Source organism: Protopterus annectens, chromosome 4.part0 (assembly GCF_019279795.1).
Source record: "Protopterus annectens isolate FY-2018-M chromosome 4.part0, PAN1.0, whole genome shotgun sequence".
Classification (NCBI taxonomy): domain Eukaryota; kingdom Metazoa; phylum Chordata; order Ceratodontiformes; family Protopteridae; genus Protopterus; species Protopterus annectens.
Window position 1 is genome coordinate 495,342,920 of NC_056733.1, and position 19,095 is coordinate 495,362,014.

Below are 19,095 nucleotides of genomic sequence, written 5' to 3' on the forward strand. Positions count from 1 at the left end.
ATGTTCTGGCTTGTCCGATAGTCCATTTGCAGTGAGGTATAGTTCAACTCATCAGATCTAGAACTAGATTACAGAATGGTTCCCTGCAGTTTCATAGGTATTAGTAGCTGCAGATTCATTATCATCAGCAAAACAAACTGACGATTTTCATCAAAATGCTCTTTTTTTTTTGTTTGATTTATTTTTACGAGAATTCAAAAGTCAGAAATGACTTTGAAGAAACATGAATTATTTGCGACATCGTGTGGTTACAATTTGATAAACAAAGATTACGTTGGTTTGTACAGGTCTTAGTTTCATAGTCTGTAATGGTGCATATAGCAAGAAACATCAATTTCATTGAAATAAGGCGGCATCAGCATGAAATAATTAAGCTGTACTTTTCCATATTCAACAGAAGGGAAAATACATTATTCTCACACAATATTATATCTGCAAGAAAAAAACATGATTGCACTGTTCAGGTTAACAGAGTGTATCTATAGATACACACAGACTTCATGATGTTTCTATCCTTAGCTTTTCTTCCAGACAGAAGAGTCCCTCTGTGTCACATAACTCACATGTCAGATCTTTTTGTAATGTGAAAGATACAGTACCTAACATACCTATATATGACAGAATTCTCCAAAGCTAGAGGAAATATGGATTTATTAAGAGCACGAAGATTCACAAAGTTTTTATACATCCTTTATTCCTTTCTGTAGTTCATGTTGAAAGCAACAATAACCACATTACTACAATATCGATTATAACTTGTATATTTTCATATTAATATGTAGATCATGATGTCCTTTGTAAAATTCATATGGATTTTTGTGATACCATTTCTTCATAGCTTACTGGGAAAGTTTGGAATGCTGCTTTCCTTTGAAATATATCATATAATTTATGATTTACAATACTTTTCATTTGGTCTGTTCTGAGTTTTACAGTTCTCTATGTTCATGTTACAGCCAGCTTTCTAAGCTAGTTCTAATGTGAATACATTAACCCACTTGCATGCAGTTCTACTCTAAAATAGTTACCAGTCTGTTCATGCTTGCAGAGCACATATTCTCCTCTTATTAAAAAACTGATTTTCTCTGAAGTTTAATCAACTCTACACATTCCACACATTTGTTTTCACTAAAAATGACTGTTTATACTCTGTTAATAATAACCCCAGGCAGTGGCAGTTTATCATATGTCTGAGTCATCTATATTCAAAATGAAAAGCATACTTTAAACCATTTCTATTTCATATGATTAAGATGATATCTTATTTCTGCCTCTAGAATTTTTTGTTTTATGTTATTATAATAAACTTGTTTAATTCTGTAAGTAATAATAGAGAGTGAGGGCATTTTTTGGAACTATATATTTTCTATTCTTAATGGGAAGCAAACAATAAACCATTTCTATTTCTAACAGACTAATTGGTCTACTGTGGTGTTTTTATATTTTATTGTCGGTTGTCTTTTATAAAGAATAGTTCATACATGATATAGAATACAATGGATATAAAACCTGAAAGAAATTTACTCGATATATTTATTTTCAGATCTTTACAGATACAGTACACTATAATGGCCATGTCTGTTTTCCCTAAGATCTAAGCAAAGTGAACTAAATTTTTATTTAACACTTGTTTATTGGGAAATTCTGACTTGGAATGAAGCCAATTTTCAGCAGAGGTCCAGGAAGAAACACTCCTGAGGCATGTCTTTGTAAAGTGGGAGGAAACTGGAGCAAAGCCACATGAATGCAGGCAGGACGCAGACTCCACACAGAAGGCACCCAGCCAAGAATAGAACCAGAGAACCTCTTAGTGTGAGGTGACAACTCAACCGCTGCACCATTGCACCATCCGAACATGCTGTTGGGCATGTCAGTAGATAATGGTGCACACATACTGTGAATAAAAAAATGCTAGTAAAATTAGTATAACAGGCTACCTTTTTGATTATAAAAGTTATTGTTTTTTTTATCAGTCTTGACTATAGGAAAAGGCTGGATGATCACTTACCCTAAAAGTTATTTTGAGGTTATCTCTATCTTTTACTCTCTTTGAATATGTACCAACTATTAATGCTTTTCTGTCTTTCCTGCTGTCTTAGACACAGCAGCTAGTCTAAAGGAATTACAGACAATGGAAAGGAATGCTCATATGGAAGAACAAAACAAAATATTTGCAACATCCAGCAGGATAGTGTCAACCATCGAGAGACAGAAAAGGGAAGTGTAGGTCAATACTCTGGGTAGTAGGTCATAATTAGCAAGAACAGAAAGTACCAGATAGGGCAGAAAGAGATCAGTCATCAAGGCTAGTGACAGGAAGGACACTACCTGAGTGTCGTTGCTGATTATGGAGGGGGATTTCACTACACATGCAACTTTTTGAGAATTCCTGAAAATATGACAACTGTCAGACATTGTTAGTGAATAATTGTGACTGAATGTAATTGGCAATCATGGTTCCAAAGGTATTCAGTTTTCTGAAGTCCAGGAAGACTGAGATAATCAACCAGCAGAAGGCATGCAGGGAATAAATAACAGATCTCCATTTTATTATCTATGTTCAAAATATGAATATATGAATACACAAGGACAAGTAAGAATAGATTCATAGATACTAACTAGGCTATTGATCTGTGAGGATCTCTAAAAGCCTAGCCATATATTACCATGAAGTTTTTAACTCTTATCATTTTCAGTATAAATAATCAGAATATTTACATTTAGCCATATCTATAAGGGACAAAATAAATGCTTTGTAAAACAGTGAAATGTCCCACAAGCAATCCTCAATATAAAAATAGCATGAAATGTAACAAAAACACTGTCTAGCTACACTAAACCTAATTTAACTTATTAAGACATAACAAATAAATGATTTTGTCCATTTAATATTAGATTTCAGACATTCCAAAAACCTTTGGATTGGTCAATGATTTTAAATGAATGCAATATAAATGAGTGGTGTAAAGCTTTTTGGAATGTCTGATGAAGTCTAGTACTAAATGAATGAAAACACATTGTTTATGGCAGCTTGGAAGAAGTTTTATTATATAAACAGTAAAATATGCCAGAGATCTTGCACAACTGCATTGCATGTCTCTGATTACATGACTGAGGACTGTTGATGATAACATAGGAGGACAGCTTGGTGTTAATCTTGAAAAATGTGAGTTATATTAGTAAATTCATTTTAATACATTATAAAACCTGAAACAAAATTAAAGAATGATACTTTGATTCTTAAACATAAGTACAAAACAAATTCACTGAAATACAGATTTGTGTTGTTTGGTTGGGAATTAAATAATTGTTTGTATCAATGTATTTAACAAGCGGACTTTTTTCTCTAGACGTTAATGAGTTTAAAGCAGCCAATGAGATTATTATAATCAGCTCTGGTTTCATTCCAACTTTTATAAAAAAAGTAATAATTCCACTTCAGCACTCCTGATTCTGCCAGCCTTCGGATGAAAAGTTAAAGCGAGGTCCCTTCTGCTTTAGTGTGCGGTAGCTCAGGTGCAGGTAAAGAATTCCACTGCATCCATCAAAAAGAGTACAGGAAGTTCACAAGTGCCCTTGCCAAATTTCTCCAAGTAACATAAATACCACCTCAGGTCTCCCCAGAAAAGACAGCACTAGCCTAGTGGGACTAAGCAGGTTAAAAAATGATAAATAAAATCAAATAAATCAATAGTCTAACATTGGGAATGTTACTGAGCCTCTAGTATACTGTTGTGTCTCATTAAAGATTTTTGACTTCTAATGGCTAACCATAACCTTAACCCTATACCCAGGCCCCAATCCCAATCCTTCATTGTATAGTAGATTCAATGTTTCCTGATGCAGTCATATTTAGATACACATACATACATGTATATATACATTTTTACAGTTGTAACATGCAAATAAGTTCCTTCCTGTTATCCTTTGGTTTAATTCCTACAGCCCTCAGTAGCATATGTTTTACTTTGTAAAAAATGTTAAATCATGCATTACTCAAAGAGTGCTTTGGCAATGAGCATATATACATGCAGATAAGATTACAACAGTGCTGAAGTAAGCAAGAAATAAGTAAAATAGGCATATTCAGAGACAATGTTACTGGATCACTACTAATGCATTGCAAATGAGGGTCTATATCATGTTGTCGAACTTTTAAAAGTTTGAACACCATATGGTCGACACCACATGTTCGAAGTTTAAAAGTTCAACAACGTAATAAAAAAAACTCAAAAAACTTACCTGAAGGTTGTAAGCAGGGGGGCTAGCACCCCTGCACCTCACACCCCTTCTACTTAAATATACCAACTCTGAGATCGCATTACATTGCAGGAAAGGGAAAGCTTCCCTTATAGCAATCTCCATTGAAACGTTCGACGTTTTAAAAGTTAGAACATATGGTTTCGACCATATGACATTCGAACTTGTAAAAGTTCGACAACGTGAATAATACCCTGCAAATGATCCCTAATAGCACTGTGATGATTCTAGATGATTAGTGGCATGTAAGCATTGCATTGAGCAAAACGTCATTAACAGTTTATTTGTCGGTCTTTGAATCTCATACTTAATGCAGTTGGAATATTTAAATTAATCATTACCCCACAATTCTGTTCGACAGGCATCTATAGACACACACATGTGCGCTCGCATACACACACACACACACACACACACACACACACACACACACACACACACACACACACACACACACACACACACACACACACACACATACATATAGCTCTTAGCAATATTAGTAGAAAAAGTATTGTGTAGAGTGTTATATGTTTCTGACTCCCCCTCCCCCCCCAGTGCCTCCAATACAGAAACAAAAAGTACATTAATATTTAGCCACACAAATATGTAAAATAGTTTTAAACAAAATTAATGTTATATTGAAAAAAACGAAAAACCCCATTTGAAAATATTGGGGACTGTTGAAAGTTATTTATAAGGAATATGTGCAATATATAGGAACATTATGCTTCTGAAGTATGGAATGCAGTAGATTAAATTTGTTTCAAAGAAGCTGACTAAACAACATTAAGTTATGCTAGAAAGAAATAAACACATAAAGTGAAGTATAACAAACTGTGTAAAATGTTTGCATATTACTTGTTTAACTTTCATATTAGTTACCACAACATGATACTTCATTTGTTATTTCTTAAATATAAAAAAGGTACAAAAAGACATTTTTCTTACCTTTTCAGTGCAGAAGTCAACACACCTTTCCACAGACATGTTCCACATAACAGCACTGACTGGCAATGCAAGTGAGACATTTTCTGGTCTTTGAAAACAGCCTCGAAATATTGCATTCCCATCTATAATGAGAGGGTGAAGAGAAATGGACATCTGTGAGAAAGGTTTTTGTTACCCAAAGCAGTTCTGCTGAAATGAGTCATTATGCCACCGTGAACTGTCAGTTTCATTTCATTGCACTAGCCATAACCCATTTTAATTCATCCTGATGTAAAATACTGACAGTACTGACATGACGTTTGTTCTATTCCTAAGTACTGAAAACAAATGTATTCTCTGTGTATTGACTTCACAAATGCATGAAGATAATAAACATTTATTTAGTCATATACATTTTCTTGCTGAGTACATACCTTAATGTTAGATTCCATGTGTTCATTAGAGAGTCATTACTTAATATTCTGTAAATGCCGAGGATGTTATCTTAAAATCCACCTTTCTGAAGACAAAATATAATAACTTGTGTAACTCCTCATATGTCAGCTTTGTTCTCTCCTTACAAGGGCAGATCTCTTTCACAAATATTCATCACATTTTATTTCAATGTGCTCAGATTCATTGTTAGTAGTCTAAAGATTGCTAAAGATTTCAAGAATTGTATTACTGCATAAACTTAAAAAGGGGGGGGGCATGGATATTCTGAATGTGTTCGGTATGACAATCCAGGCATGAAGGGAGCATCATGAATCAGACAAGAAAAGTTTCCTTGTCACCAAACAGGAGATGAATGAAACCAGAAAAGAGTCATAATTCTCCTTTTGTGTGGGGATGTGACCTACAGCTTACAGAGAAACAACCTGAGTCCTGAGAAATTATTTTCTAGTAGATGCCTAATTAGGTACTTTAGACTCACGTCAGTTCCTGATACAATGTTTGCTAATGGAAAAGACAAAATAGATCATGGAAGGAAAAACACCATAATAACTCTAGTGAAATATTCACAATGGGGTTTCTGTGGCACATTTATTCAAAACTGATGGAATTATTGGGCTGTATACAGATTACTAATAACCAAGGATCCTCTTTGCAGTGAATTACCATAACCAACTGGTAGACACACGGACAATGTTGGCAGAGTGGCACAAGTTTTGAAAATTATACCTCATCTATTTCCAACAACAGTTGAATGGTCAGTCTAAGAAAAGCTTGCACACTCTGTGTACATGTGTATGTGTATGTGTGTGTGTGTGTGTGTGTGTGTGTGTGTGTGTGTGTGTGTGTGTGTGTGTGTATATATATATATATATATATATATATATATATATATATGGATAGATAGAGATATTTATAAAGAAATGCTTTCATGCTATTCTTTACCTTTTCGAGTGTCATCTGTGCCTCTGTAATTTTAAGAGAACAGTAGAATATTGTGCATTTTATCTCTGTAGAAGGTGTAAGTTTTTTTAACATGTAATGGAAACTAAACAGCTACCATGGAAGCTTCATCCCCTACCAATTTTATTAGCAGAAGACACATCTTTCTCTTAACTATGATAAAATACATGTATACCAGTGCACTACTTACTAAGAGCATTTGAAAAAGCTGCAAACAGCATTTTAAACTTTGAAAACTTTGCTTTAGTCTGCCATTGGGCTTCTCTTAAAAGTTAATTCTCTACAGTGATACTTTACAGCATAATTTAGCATTGTCGCCTCACAGCAAGAGGTTCTCTCATTCAATTCTTGGCTGGAGCACCTTCTGTGTGGAGTCCTCATGTCCTCCCCGCGGTCGAATGACATTTAAAGACATGCAGGTAGGTGTGTACATGAATGGGTGTGCCTTCTTTGAAGGTCGGGCGTCAGGCTGGCAACTCGGCACCATAAAAATCCACTGCCAATCATTAGCGGACCGGAGTTCCACTGTGGCAACCCCTAACCGGGAAAAGCTGAAAGACAAACATAAAAGCTTTGTTTTCAAATTGAATGCCTAATGTTAGAGAAAACCCCTTAAGATGTATACCTCTTATTTTGACTTCACAGAGAGAAAATAAAAACCCATAACTGGACTAAAAAGATTTGCCTTAATTTGTGGGCTCCAGAGAATCTATAAATATTTGTATGATGTCATTTTATACACACATACTATCGATAATTTTACATATCGAAGTGAAACTGGTTCCACAAATTAGTTAAAGAATGTAGTGTTAGAAAGCTCTGGTAAGAATAATCGAAGGAAAGAAAGTGTGTTGATCAGGCAAGTGTAATGCAAATGTTAATACATTAAGTAAGTTATGCATGCCAGAAAGGCTTATGGACCTAGATGCCATTCATCAGGCACTAGATATTAAGTATCTCCGAGAAGGTACAAGTGAAAAGAGAACAAGCTAAACAGTGGGCAGTCAAAAAGTGAATTATGTTACAGGATTAAGGGCATGAACTGAAAGCTTGGCTGTATGTGGTAGAGACGGATATGAACTTTTAAATTTTTTTTTTTCCTTCAGGCTTAAATGTACTGAAAATGTTACATGCAACTCATATAGAAATGTTCACAATTAAAGGTTTGACCAGATCATATGCATGGTGATTTCCCATGGATTAAGATGTGGAAAAGTAAATTAAATGGGTAACCATTGTCAAATAAATAACAAATATGTACATAAAAGAAATGGTATGGAGGGCCATAACTTAGGCTGCCTGTTCACATTGCTAATCCAGTCTTTAAAAAATGGCTTTAGTTTGAAAGAGGTTGAAAGGATCTGAATAATATTTAGGCCATAAATGTTCTACTTCTCAGTCAACCATAGAAAAACTAAAATAATTTAAGTAAATGTGACATTCCAGACATACCATTGTGTCATAATAGATATTGTTTCATTAGTATGGAATTTGCAAAAGAAAAATAAAACAGGCCATGAGACATCTGACCCATTTCATGTTTATGTAATAGCAATGCACAGATGGCTGTAAACCATCTGAAAGAACAGATAGATGGGAAAAGCAATGTGAGACAGGAGAAAGAAGCCTGCTAATGATTTTGTTTTACTGTACATGTGCTGTTTCAGTGAAAACGGGGTTGCCTCCAGTAGAAAAGCCTATGTCACAAAGGCTAAAGCTGACATTTTACTTAGGTCTACCAGATTTTATTTATTCATTCATTTGTTAACCAGATGGGAAGGTTTATCAGAGGATCTTGTAAATCTGCAACATGGGGTGCATTTAGCAAAGGGATTAAAATTAAACAGTGTGATAGTTATAGTGGTTATATGTCCAGACCTCCCAACTGTCCTGATTTTGGAGAAGCATTTCTATTTTCAGCCCTGATTTAGGACCCCCCCCCCTACTTTTGAAGGCATTTTTTGATTTACTCCTTCACCCATTACATTCTTGAAGCTGCCTAGTATACAGAAAACTGTACTACATGACCAACATAATAACAGCAACAATAATTTAAAGAAATGGGATGCACATCTTACAACTCCCTTTTTCTGAAGCAAAATGACATGACCTTGTATTGTTGAACTTTGGAATACAGTTCATTAAAGTCTACTGATTTTGCATGGTCTCTTTGATAATAGGCTTATATTTTTCCATAATTTTTGTTTCTCTGTTTTTCAAATGTATTTCTGAGTTTTATCCTAAATTCCTACTGAAAGCGGGAAGAGATATGTGCTGTTTGGTGTTCAAATGTTAAACTAATTAGCTGTCCAGATTTTTAGCTGGATGTTCCTTTTTGTCAGGGGTCTTTGTTCCTATTTTCAATATCTATAGGTTGAGAAGTATGCCAATAGCAATGGGAATAAAATCACTTTTGAGTGGATAACAATAAGCCAGTGCTGTGGCCTAGAAGAATAAAGCCCTAACTTAAGCCTAGAAGACCCAGAGGCTAAACTATTTGAGGTACAGATGGGGAAAAATGGGCATGCCTATGCTGGGGGAAGGACATTCATCATGGCACTACCTAAGGGGAAGGGGATTGTCTACAAAGAGAAGAGTAGCCCTTGGATGGTTTCTAGGATGAGCATGGGAGGGAGGACAAGAGGGTAGGTCATAACACAAAAGTTCCCTCTCTCTCATGGAAGCAGTTCCCAGCAAGACCCCCAGTACAGTCTTAGGTTCTATACCATTTGCAACTAGAATCACTTATAGTCCAGTGGATAGAAGAGGGAGTTCCTAGACACTAAAGCTCTGCTCAAGACTTCACTATCATGGCTGAAAAGCAGCACAGGCTTTAAATGTAGAAGAATGTCTACATACAGTCAATAAATGCACATAGTACACAAAAGAAAGCATAAAACGGGAGTAGCAATTCAGAAAAAGCAGGAAAATAGTGGGGAGGGGGGTAGTAGCAGAACTTCTGAAAGGAGCATCAGAAGAAAAAAAAAAACATGGACTCAAAAGCAGACCTGATAAACCAAGTGAAAAGTTTTAAATTTGAGATAAAATCTGTGTGTGGAACTACAGTAATGGACATAAATGGATCCCAAGGGCAAGACCATTATTTAAGACTCCTGTCATATGCATTATCCTTAAGTGATGTTGGTCATATGGAGACAACTAGACTAAATACAAGCTCACCTCACAGAAGAAGTACAATCCTACAAATGCAAAATAAGAGGTGGATAATTTACTGACTGGTGCCGAAGTTCTCAAATGTTTGCTTCTTGAGAATCAGTCATAATTGTGAAAGTTACACATGTGGGACTTGATTGGCTGCCCACTATAAAGAGACAGAGGTGCTTTAAAATACATATTAATGCTGTGTACATGAATAGTACACAGCTGTGAGTGTTGCAACTCTGTACCATTCTAAAACAAATATTAATGTACCAAATGACAGATACACAGTGAATATAAGCATAAGAAAGGAAATAAACTTAGCATAACTGAAGTAAGCACTTGCAAAGATCTGTCTTATCCCTTCCTCTCGCAAACTGTTGCTGTAAGAAAACTGCATTTAGCTAGTGGGGAAATAAATGTATAAAACAATCTAAAGCAAGTAACTGCTGCAGTTAGAATAGCCTATCTTTTCCTTTCTTTTGGCAATTAAATCAAAGAGAAAACTGTGGTTAGTGAGCAGAAAAAAAAATCTAACTCAAGTAACAAAAGTAGCAGTTACAAGGAAGCAGGACATGCGCACATGTGTGTGTGTGTGCGTGTGTGTGTGTGTGTGTGTGTGTGTGTGTGTGTGTGTGTGTGTGTGCACGCGTGTGTGTGTGTGTGTGTGTGTGAGTGTGTGTGTGTGTGTATTTGTGTGTGTGTGTGTGTGTGTGTGTGTGTGTGTGTGTGTGTGTGTGTGTGTGTGTGTGTGTGTGTTTGTGAATGTAAATACATTTCTGTGTCTGTAAATCAAGCTCCATGTGCGTGTGCATTTGTCTGCCTGTGATGTGGAGTCTATGATTCTCTGTATGTCTGTCTACTTGAGTTTCTGTACATTCTCTCTGCATCTTTCTGCTTGTTTGTGAGTGTGCATGTTTGTATATATGAATGTCTGTGTAGAAGTTATTCAGTCTTTATATAACCTACAACTTAGATCTAAAAATACTTCGTCCAACAGCAAACTTAAACATTAGATGAAGAAACTATTTTACATCAAAAATATTTAAAAAAAATCTATACTACTAATAAAATGAATAAAAAACACTTTAACAGATAGTCTGTTATCTAAGTGCAAAGTCTTCCAAGTTTGGCAGTACAGAGGCGTAATGGACTTTCCAAGGGAGGAGTGAATATCCGCCTGCGGAGTCAGCCCTCAAATCATCCAGTTATTTCTGCAATAATGCTCACACCATGTCAAGAATTACTCCTTCTTTGCTAAACTGCTAAAACATTTCAGCAGTTAAAACAACCCATGAAGTTTTTCTGAAACAGAGTCATACACTTTGCTTTTCAAGTTCTCAAGGTAAGTCTCTTCAATTTATTTTTTGAATACACGATAAACTGCATTATGATCATAGAACTGATTATAATCCTCTCTGTTATATAAAACATATTTCTGATCGACATACTATAATTTGAAAATGCTAATGCCATAACACTGCGTGATAAACACATCACTGCAAACTGCATAACAAAATACTAGGCTACAGAATGGCAAAGATCAGTGACACTAAAATCAATGTTGTCTAAATAAACAGATTAAATTAAACAGAAATTTCATTTGATAATATTTCTTAGCAATGCATATATGGAACAAAGACTACCAGGACCCTTGTACATCTTAATCACATCATCCCCTGAAATGTAAAGGCCACCAGCAGATCGCCACTGGGCTATGTTTATCCTGTTTCTTACTGAATATCAGAACTCCCCCACATACCCACTGTTGAACTGCTTAGTTTTCCTAAGCGTATTTGCTCCTTTTGTGTCCTGCACTTTGTCTCCCCTTCATCTTATTCTATTTAACAGCCAGTCTTGATTTTACTCCTGCAGTTAGGACTGGTTTATGCAATGCTTGCCTCCTGCTTTTGCTTCCTATCCATATGACATAGGACACTGAATTCACAGGATTTTATAGTATGCTTACCAAATATCTTCTGCATTTCATTTGTATCTCTTCCCGCTACATTATAGTCTATGAGCACTAGTAGAACATGTGATATATTCCGTGTTATCCTCTCCCAGATCTCTTGCACTTGCTATCCATGTTTCACCCATCTTGAAAGCAAAGTCCCATCAATGTAAAACCTTCATTTTCCTTTCCCCTTTCACTATGTAATTTCCTTAATATCTGATATTGTCCCAAGGTTTCTTCTCACCTTTCCATGCTGAATTTAATCCCATAATCTGTGTGCTATGTCTGTCACACCCCTTTCCTTTCTAATCTGACACTATTTTCCTGAAGTACAGGCCTTCTCCCATTGTTCTTCCCCTAATCTTTCTTGTTTCTTCTTCATCAAAGCCTTTTATTATGGAGCTGTGTATGGCATCACCATTCTCCACTGAAAATATGAGCTCTACATCTCAAACTTTTCAATGGATTAGATCAGATCTATCCTTTACACTAGGACTCATTGAGGTAGTGGTAGCTTATTAGCATATACTCTGTTAATCTATGTATATCCACTGTCAAGTCAGAAGGCTTAATAAATAGAACAATCAAAAAAGATGTTATATAAGCTGTATAAAGTATAAGTGCAACTGTTTTCTCTGGGACGTCTGTGTACTCTGTGTCATGTTCATGACTACAACTAGTTTATTAGCATGTAAATGTATATAAGCCATATTCAACCATTACCACCCTTGTAGAACTCCATAGTCTTTTTCACTCCACCCCATTTCCTTTCCAATTATCTCACTAAACCCTCTATATATTTTTTACAATTCGAGATCATAACTCATTTTAAACTTCTGTTTCTCTAGTCATTCAGCTTTGGGGCATCTATGGCACCACTTGCCTGCATCATTATGCTCCAGTCACCCTCTTTTCATATATTCCTCCTAATTCACTGTACTTTATGCAAGGTAATGTGCAGCTTTCGAATTATGGATGTCCCTAAGCTCCTGAAATGAACCCAGAGCTTAACCTTTCTTTTGAAACCATAGCTCCTTTAAGGTCACATCCATGTTTTCTACCACAAGTTGGATTTGGCATATTTTATTGCCATCTGGGATTACTGGTATATTACAGATAACACACATATCTGTGGCACAGTCAACAATTTAACTGCATTAACTCTTTCAGTTAAGTTTACACTCAAGCAGTCTCTCTCAAGCTGAATTTAAAATTTTGAAGTTTGAATTTACCTTTTCTGTGTCCCTGTGACTGTATTCTCCACTGTATTGTCTAACACTAGTACTAGGAGGATCGTATTATCTCCAGGATTACTTGGTTTACATCAGTCTCTCTTCCTTCCCTAACAGAATAAATATGGATATCATTTTATGGATATCCTTGATGTGTGTCCAAATTCACTGAAAATCTGAAAGATGGAGGCACACCCTACTCAAAAAGATCACAAGTCTGCTTATATGGGCATCAGATTCTTTGCAATACCACTCACAAGGGATAATTGGCTAGCTTACATGGGGCTCAAGGGGGCAGTTAGCTAGCTTAGTAAGAACATGTTTTAGAGATCAATATTAAGATGTTAATATCCCAATTAACTAAAATAACCTGAGGATGGGATCAGCAATGTTTAAATTTTTTATCCAGAATACAAGTAGTTAAAAAGATTTTAATGCCTAAGGTTTTGTTCCTCTTGAAACATTTGCCACATGTTGTAAGAGCTAAGTAAATGCAAACTATTCAGACAAATGTTCCTTGATTATATTTTTGGCAAGACAATAAAGCCAAGAATCTGAAGACAAAAAAGTACAAATCAGTAAAAGAGAATGGACTGGACTTCCCAGATATGTGGGGTTATGTGAACAAACCTTTATAGGAATCTGAAGAATTTAATTGAATATTTCTATGTATAATGTGAACAATCACCTCTAATTTCACCAACATTTGGGACCCAAGCAGTCTAGAACTTTTGTTTGAAGATGCTATTTTCCAGGATAAAAGATGATTAGTTTACCAATGGTTTGGATGGCAACCAAATTGTGTCCAAATGAGATGGTTAAATTAAATAATCAAGTAAGTATACAATGTCTCTGGACTAATGTTGCTTCTATTTGCAATATGTAGGATTATCCATCATCTTTCCTCAAATTGTTATAGATTATACAGACGAAGAGTGGTCAACAACCAAAGATATGTTGTGCCAATACATGCAGCTGTGATGGTTAATGGTATATAAGGTGTGGGAGTAAATTATGTTTAGAATGAAAGTACTAGGGTAAGGGAAAGTAAAGTAGGAGTTCCTAAATTAGGTCTCATATATATCAGTTGATTTTGAAATACATAAAAGATTCTGTAGTTCAATGTGTCAAAAATGGCAGCAACCCTTATCCTGTATGATGTCTGCGAAGGAATGGGAGCAAATAATTTCTTGGTTCTCATGTATGCATCTTCTAATTATTCAGTTTACATATATAAAATGAATACACACATGGCACTGGACCCCAGCTATGCTTCCTTCTACAGATAAGGAAGTTCATGGCAGATCTTAGATGTGCAATGCTGGTCATGCGGAAAACTTATATGTTATATAACATTATCCAGTAGTACAACCTTTATGGTACTGGACCATTGGTAATATTAGATGGCTGACTTGATTGTCATTAAATGCTAATCAAGATATTCACTTTTGGTTATTGGGAATTTTTGATGATTCCTTCTTTCCATTAGACAATACTGTTGCAACATGGATACATATTATGATATCTTTGGTATTAGCTACTATTTTTAGATTCTGAAAGCAGATTCTGGCTTACTGGGAAATGTAGTTTCTTAAATTATTTCATGGCTTGAGTGCACGGTACCATAATAGTGTACCACATAAGACAGGGTAGATCTATAATTCATTACTTCTGTTTTTATCTACTAATCCATTATAATTTTGGAATTGACTGATTAAATATATATATATATATATATATATATATATATACATATATATATATATATATATATATATATATATATATATATATATATATATATATATATATATATATATATATATATATACATATATGGGTCTACTTCTTTTGACCTAACTTTCATTTGCCTGACACTCATTTGCCTGACCCCATTTGACTGAAATTTCATTTGCCTGACACTTCATTTGCCCGACACTTCATTTGACTGACAAGTATTATTAGCAAGAAAATAGAATATGCCCCCTTCCCCACTGTAGTGCGACCCTGGAGTTAGAATATATAGTTAGGGGGGGCAAAGCCCCCCACTTCATTTCATATGATATTGTTAACTTTTGATGTAATATTGCTTAGTAAAAGAAAAGTAACTGGGGGGCTTTGCCCCCCACACCCCCCGTTGTGGGGGGGCTGTGCCCCCCCCCTAACTATATATTCTAACTCCAGGGTCGCACTACAGTGGGGAAGGGGGCATATTCCATTTTCTTGCTAATAATGCTTGTCAGTCAAATGAAGTGTTGGGCAAATGAAGTGTCAGGCAAATTAAATTTCAGTCATTTGGTCTCAGTCAAATGGGTGTCAGGCAAATGGGAGTTAGGTCAAAAGAAGTAGACCCATAAATATATATACCATGATCAAAAAACGTTTATTGCATAACTCATAGAGAGTATTAGAGAGTAATAATACCTTTGCATTGTGTTATAAAATGTTACATTTTAAGTCATAGATTATTTGTCTTAAAATCAAACGTTATTATTTGGGGGCTGGGTGTATTATAAAGCAATGTTAATTATTAATTTCCAGCAGAAACAAAATCTGGGCTCTATGACGCTCCACTAAAGACCCCTACAATCATGTTAAATATAGGCAAGCTAGGAATGAGACTAAAAAATCCATTCTACAAGACAAAAAACAATACTACTATAATTTACAGACAACAAATCAGAACAATCCTCAGAAATTTTGGGCAGGTCTGAATAATCTCCTCCATCCTGGAAAAATGTCTACCCCTATCCCCATCGCTACCATTGATAAATCTCCTGAGGGTGTCTCAGACAGTTTTAACCATTTCTTTACAGAGGCAATTCAAGCCCTAGCTAGCCAACTACCTCCCAGCTCCCCTGATAGTACTACCCTTATAAACAGACTCTCTTTCACCTTCCAACCAGTGTCCACATCACTTATCCGCACCTTGCTCAAAAAATTAAAACCCACCGCATTCTCTGCTGATCAACTCCCTGCTAAGTACCTTCAAAAATCAGCTGGTGCCGTAGCCTATCCAGTATTTATACTAATTAACCACACCATCGCAGAGACAAAAATTCCCACAATTTGGAAAACATCCTATGTTATCCCACTACATAAAGGAGGTTCTTCCACTGAATTCTCCAGTTACAGACCGATAGCTATACTTTATCCACTAGCTAAGATTATGGAAAAATGTATACACAAACAACTCATTCAACACTTAATTCAGAATCACCTCATGTCTGATACCCAACATGGCTTCCGTCCACACCACAGCACAACCACAGCCCTACTAGCATTCGCCAATATCATTAATAATTATTGTAACAATAATAAAATATTCTCAGCCCTTTTCTTGGATCTTTCAAAGGCATTTGACATGGTGGATCACCAACTTTTGATTCACACCCTGCAATCTTTCTGTCTAAGTACCAGTGCCATTCAATGGTTTAAATCCTACCTCAGTGGGAGGCAGCAGGCTGTCCTCTGGCAGAACAAGCTCTCCAACCTATTACCTAACACACTTGGAGTGCCACAAGGCTCCATATTAGGACTCCTACTGTTTTCCATCTTTATAAACAACCTATATAAAGCCAACCCGAATGTTAGCTGTATCCAATATGCTGATGATTCCACCCTGAGTTGTTCAGCCACATCTCCCTCAGAATTAAGGTCTGTTACCCAATCCACCTTTTATAATATAGAAACCTGGCTCTCCGAACATTGTTTCTTGCTAAATCCCTCCAAAAAACTAAAATGCTGTTATTCTCTTCAACACAAAGGTCCACACCATTTACCTTCACCATAAATGCAAAATATGGAACAATAATCGCCCCTGACTCCTCTAGAAAATTGTTAGGAGTAATAATTGATAATAACCTAAAATGTGAGCTTCATGTAAACCAAATGATCAAAACCATCAATAAAAAACTAGGGTCACTGAATAGAATAAAACCTTCCTAACCCCTCCGGCTATGGTTGCCATAGCTCGCTCCCACCTGCTTTCAACACTTTTATATGCACCCCCCCTTCTCTCTCATCTAAATAAAACTGTACTTAATAGACTCTCAATCTGTTACAACCACATTGCCAAGTTTGCCACTGGCCTACCTTTTATTACACACCATTGCATCAACCTTAAACAGCTTGGGTGGCTAGAACTTCCCAATCTAATCCAATATAACCTTTTAATTATGGCTAATAAAATCCTCTATTATCCAGATAACACAACAACTCTTAAAAATATGATCACCCCCATTACAATCCAAGACTGCGCCAATCCTCAAACAGACTACAAATTAAGACAATTAAAATTAACAATGCAGCCAGTGACTCCCTCTTTGCAAACTCTGTAGGTAAAGCATGGAACCTCTTTCCAGCTAACATTACTTTGCTCTCCTCCCTATCCCAATTCAAAGCTAAACTCAAATAATATCTGGCACTATACTGGCTTTGCCACTGTAACAAGCCTGGCTAACTCTCACCATGAATGTATATAATATATTAATCAAATTACTGTTATTTTTTCCCCTGACTGTTATCAGGGGTAACTCGAACTTGTGATACTGTCTATTTCATGTCTGCTTATGCCATTTGTAAATATCTCATCTGTAATATGTCTTCTTTGTTTATTACTTTTCTGTCTACCTTGGTAATATGCCTTCTTTGTTATTACTTATCTGTTTACCTTGGAGCTTTTCTCCCCGGGCCTCCACTGAAAATGGACATTAACCCAGTTGGACTAGCCCAGTCAACAAATGTAAAATAAAATACAATAAAAGTAAATAAATATGCTAGTTGTGCATGTTTTGATTGTTAAGACTTCTGATTGTAGTGTATTAATTTGGCTTGCAAGGAAGTGTGATGCTTTGTTGTGTTTATCTGTTTTGAATAAAGGTTTGTTTTAGAAAAAATAAGACAAAGAAAAGAGCATTCAGAAGATATCCTTAATGCTTCTTCTAATCCCTCTGCCATTTTGGATTCAATAGTATCTAAAACAAGTTCTGCATTCATTAACGTTTCCCTATACTCTAACCTTTTCCTTATCTCTCGCTCTATTTCTTAGAGGAATTAGACACATTAAAGAGGTCTTCCCTGCCTGGTGCATTTCTTTATATCCCTATTACTTCCAGAAATTTTGCTTACACATGGTTCATACTCACATACAGAATTTCTCAACCCATCTCTTTTTATAGAACCACCTAAACAAAATACATTGTAATTTGTTGAAGGTCTTGCAGTGATCCAATTATAGCATTTATGTTATTCTCCTCTCCATATTTTCAGCTCTTTTCATGAATATACTGTCTGCCCCCACATGATCACAATGTACTCTCATCACATTTACTTTCAAAACTACCATTCTCTCTGTAACCAATAACTCTGTAATTATCAACTTCTAAAGAATTAACTTTATTAAAGTATATTATTAGATCTCTAACTTTACACATGATATTAATACAAGTAGCACAGGTACTGTCAACTTCATTAAGAAGTTGTATGCCCTCATCTATTAGTCCCATCTAGAGCTAAACACAATTGAAAATTTAAATTGATACCATATCTGATGTTAGAACTGCAAGGGAATGATCATCCCTAAAGACAGATCCTTATGTGGATTGCCTATTGGCTGAAATACATAGCCTACATACTCATGTGTCAAGTGCCTGTTCAAATATTGCTAAGGATAAGAAAGAGGTCTGCGGTGGCTCATCTCCTGTTTGATATTTTGTCTGAAATGAAAAATGATAATCAGGACCTCTGCTTGACCAGAGGTGCAGATGAATGCAAACTGCAAGCAATTTTTTAATTGTTTTTTCTCTTCTGTCACTCTGACAGACATCCCATTGCCCCACAACCTTCACTGCCTACAGGCACTCCAGTCAACTCTCAGTCCAATGCCTAATGTGCCAGGAGTTTTTTTTTTTTGCACTTTTGACCTAACTTATGTCTCCTTCCTGCTCTCACTTGCAACCTCCATGGTTCTGTCCAAGGTGTGGGTGTGTGACAGGAGTGCAAAGGCGACATGCAGGTTGTTGCTGTGCCTCCTCCTAAGCTATGTCTACCCTCCCTACAGTGATGTCCTCCCTAGCTCTTTATCAATCACCGGAGCTACTTATCAAAGCCAGATCAGCTGGGTTTTAGTCAGACATTTCT

At 36.0% G+C, this 19,095-nt stretch overlaps 1 protein-coding gene across 3 annotated transcripts in view; it reads right to left on the bottom strand.

Moving 5' to 3' along the window:
* WSCD2 (WSC domain containing 2) overlaps positions 1-19,095 on the bottom strand; it is a 2,311,682-nt gene that overhangs the window by 591,038 nt on the left and 1,701,549 nt on the right. For all 3 annotated transcript variants that reach the window (XM_044068417.1, XM_044068416.1, XM_044068415.1), the window contains one exon: positions 5,212-5,333. In XM_044068417.1, the coding sequence (XP_043924352.1) occupies positions 5,212-5,333 (122 nt within the window). The remainder of the gene's footprint in view (positions 1-5,211; positions 5,334-19,095) is intronic.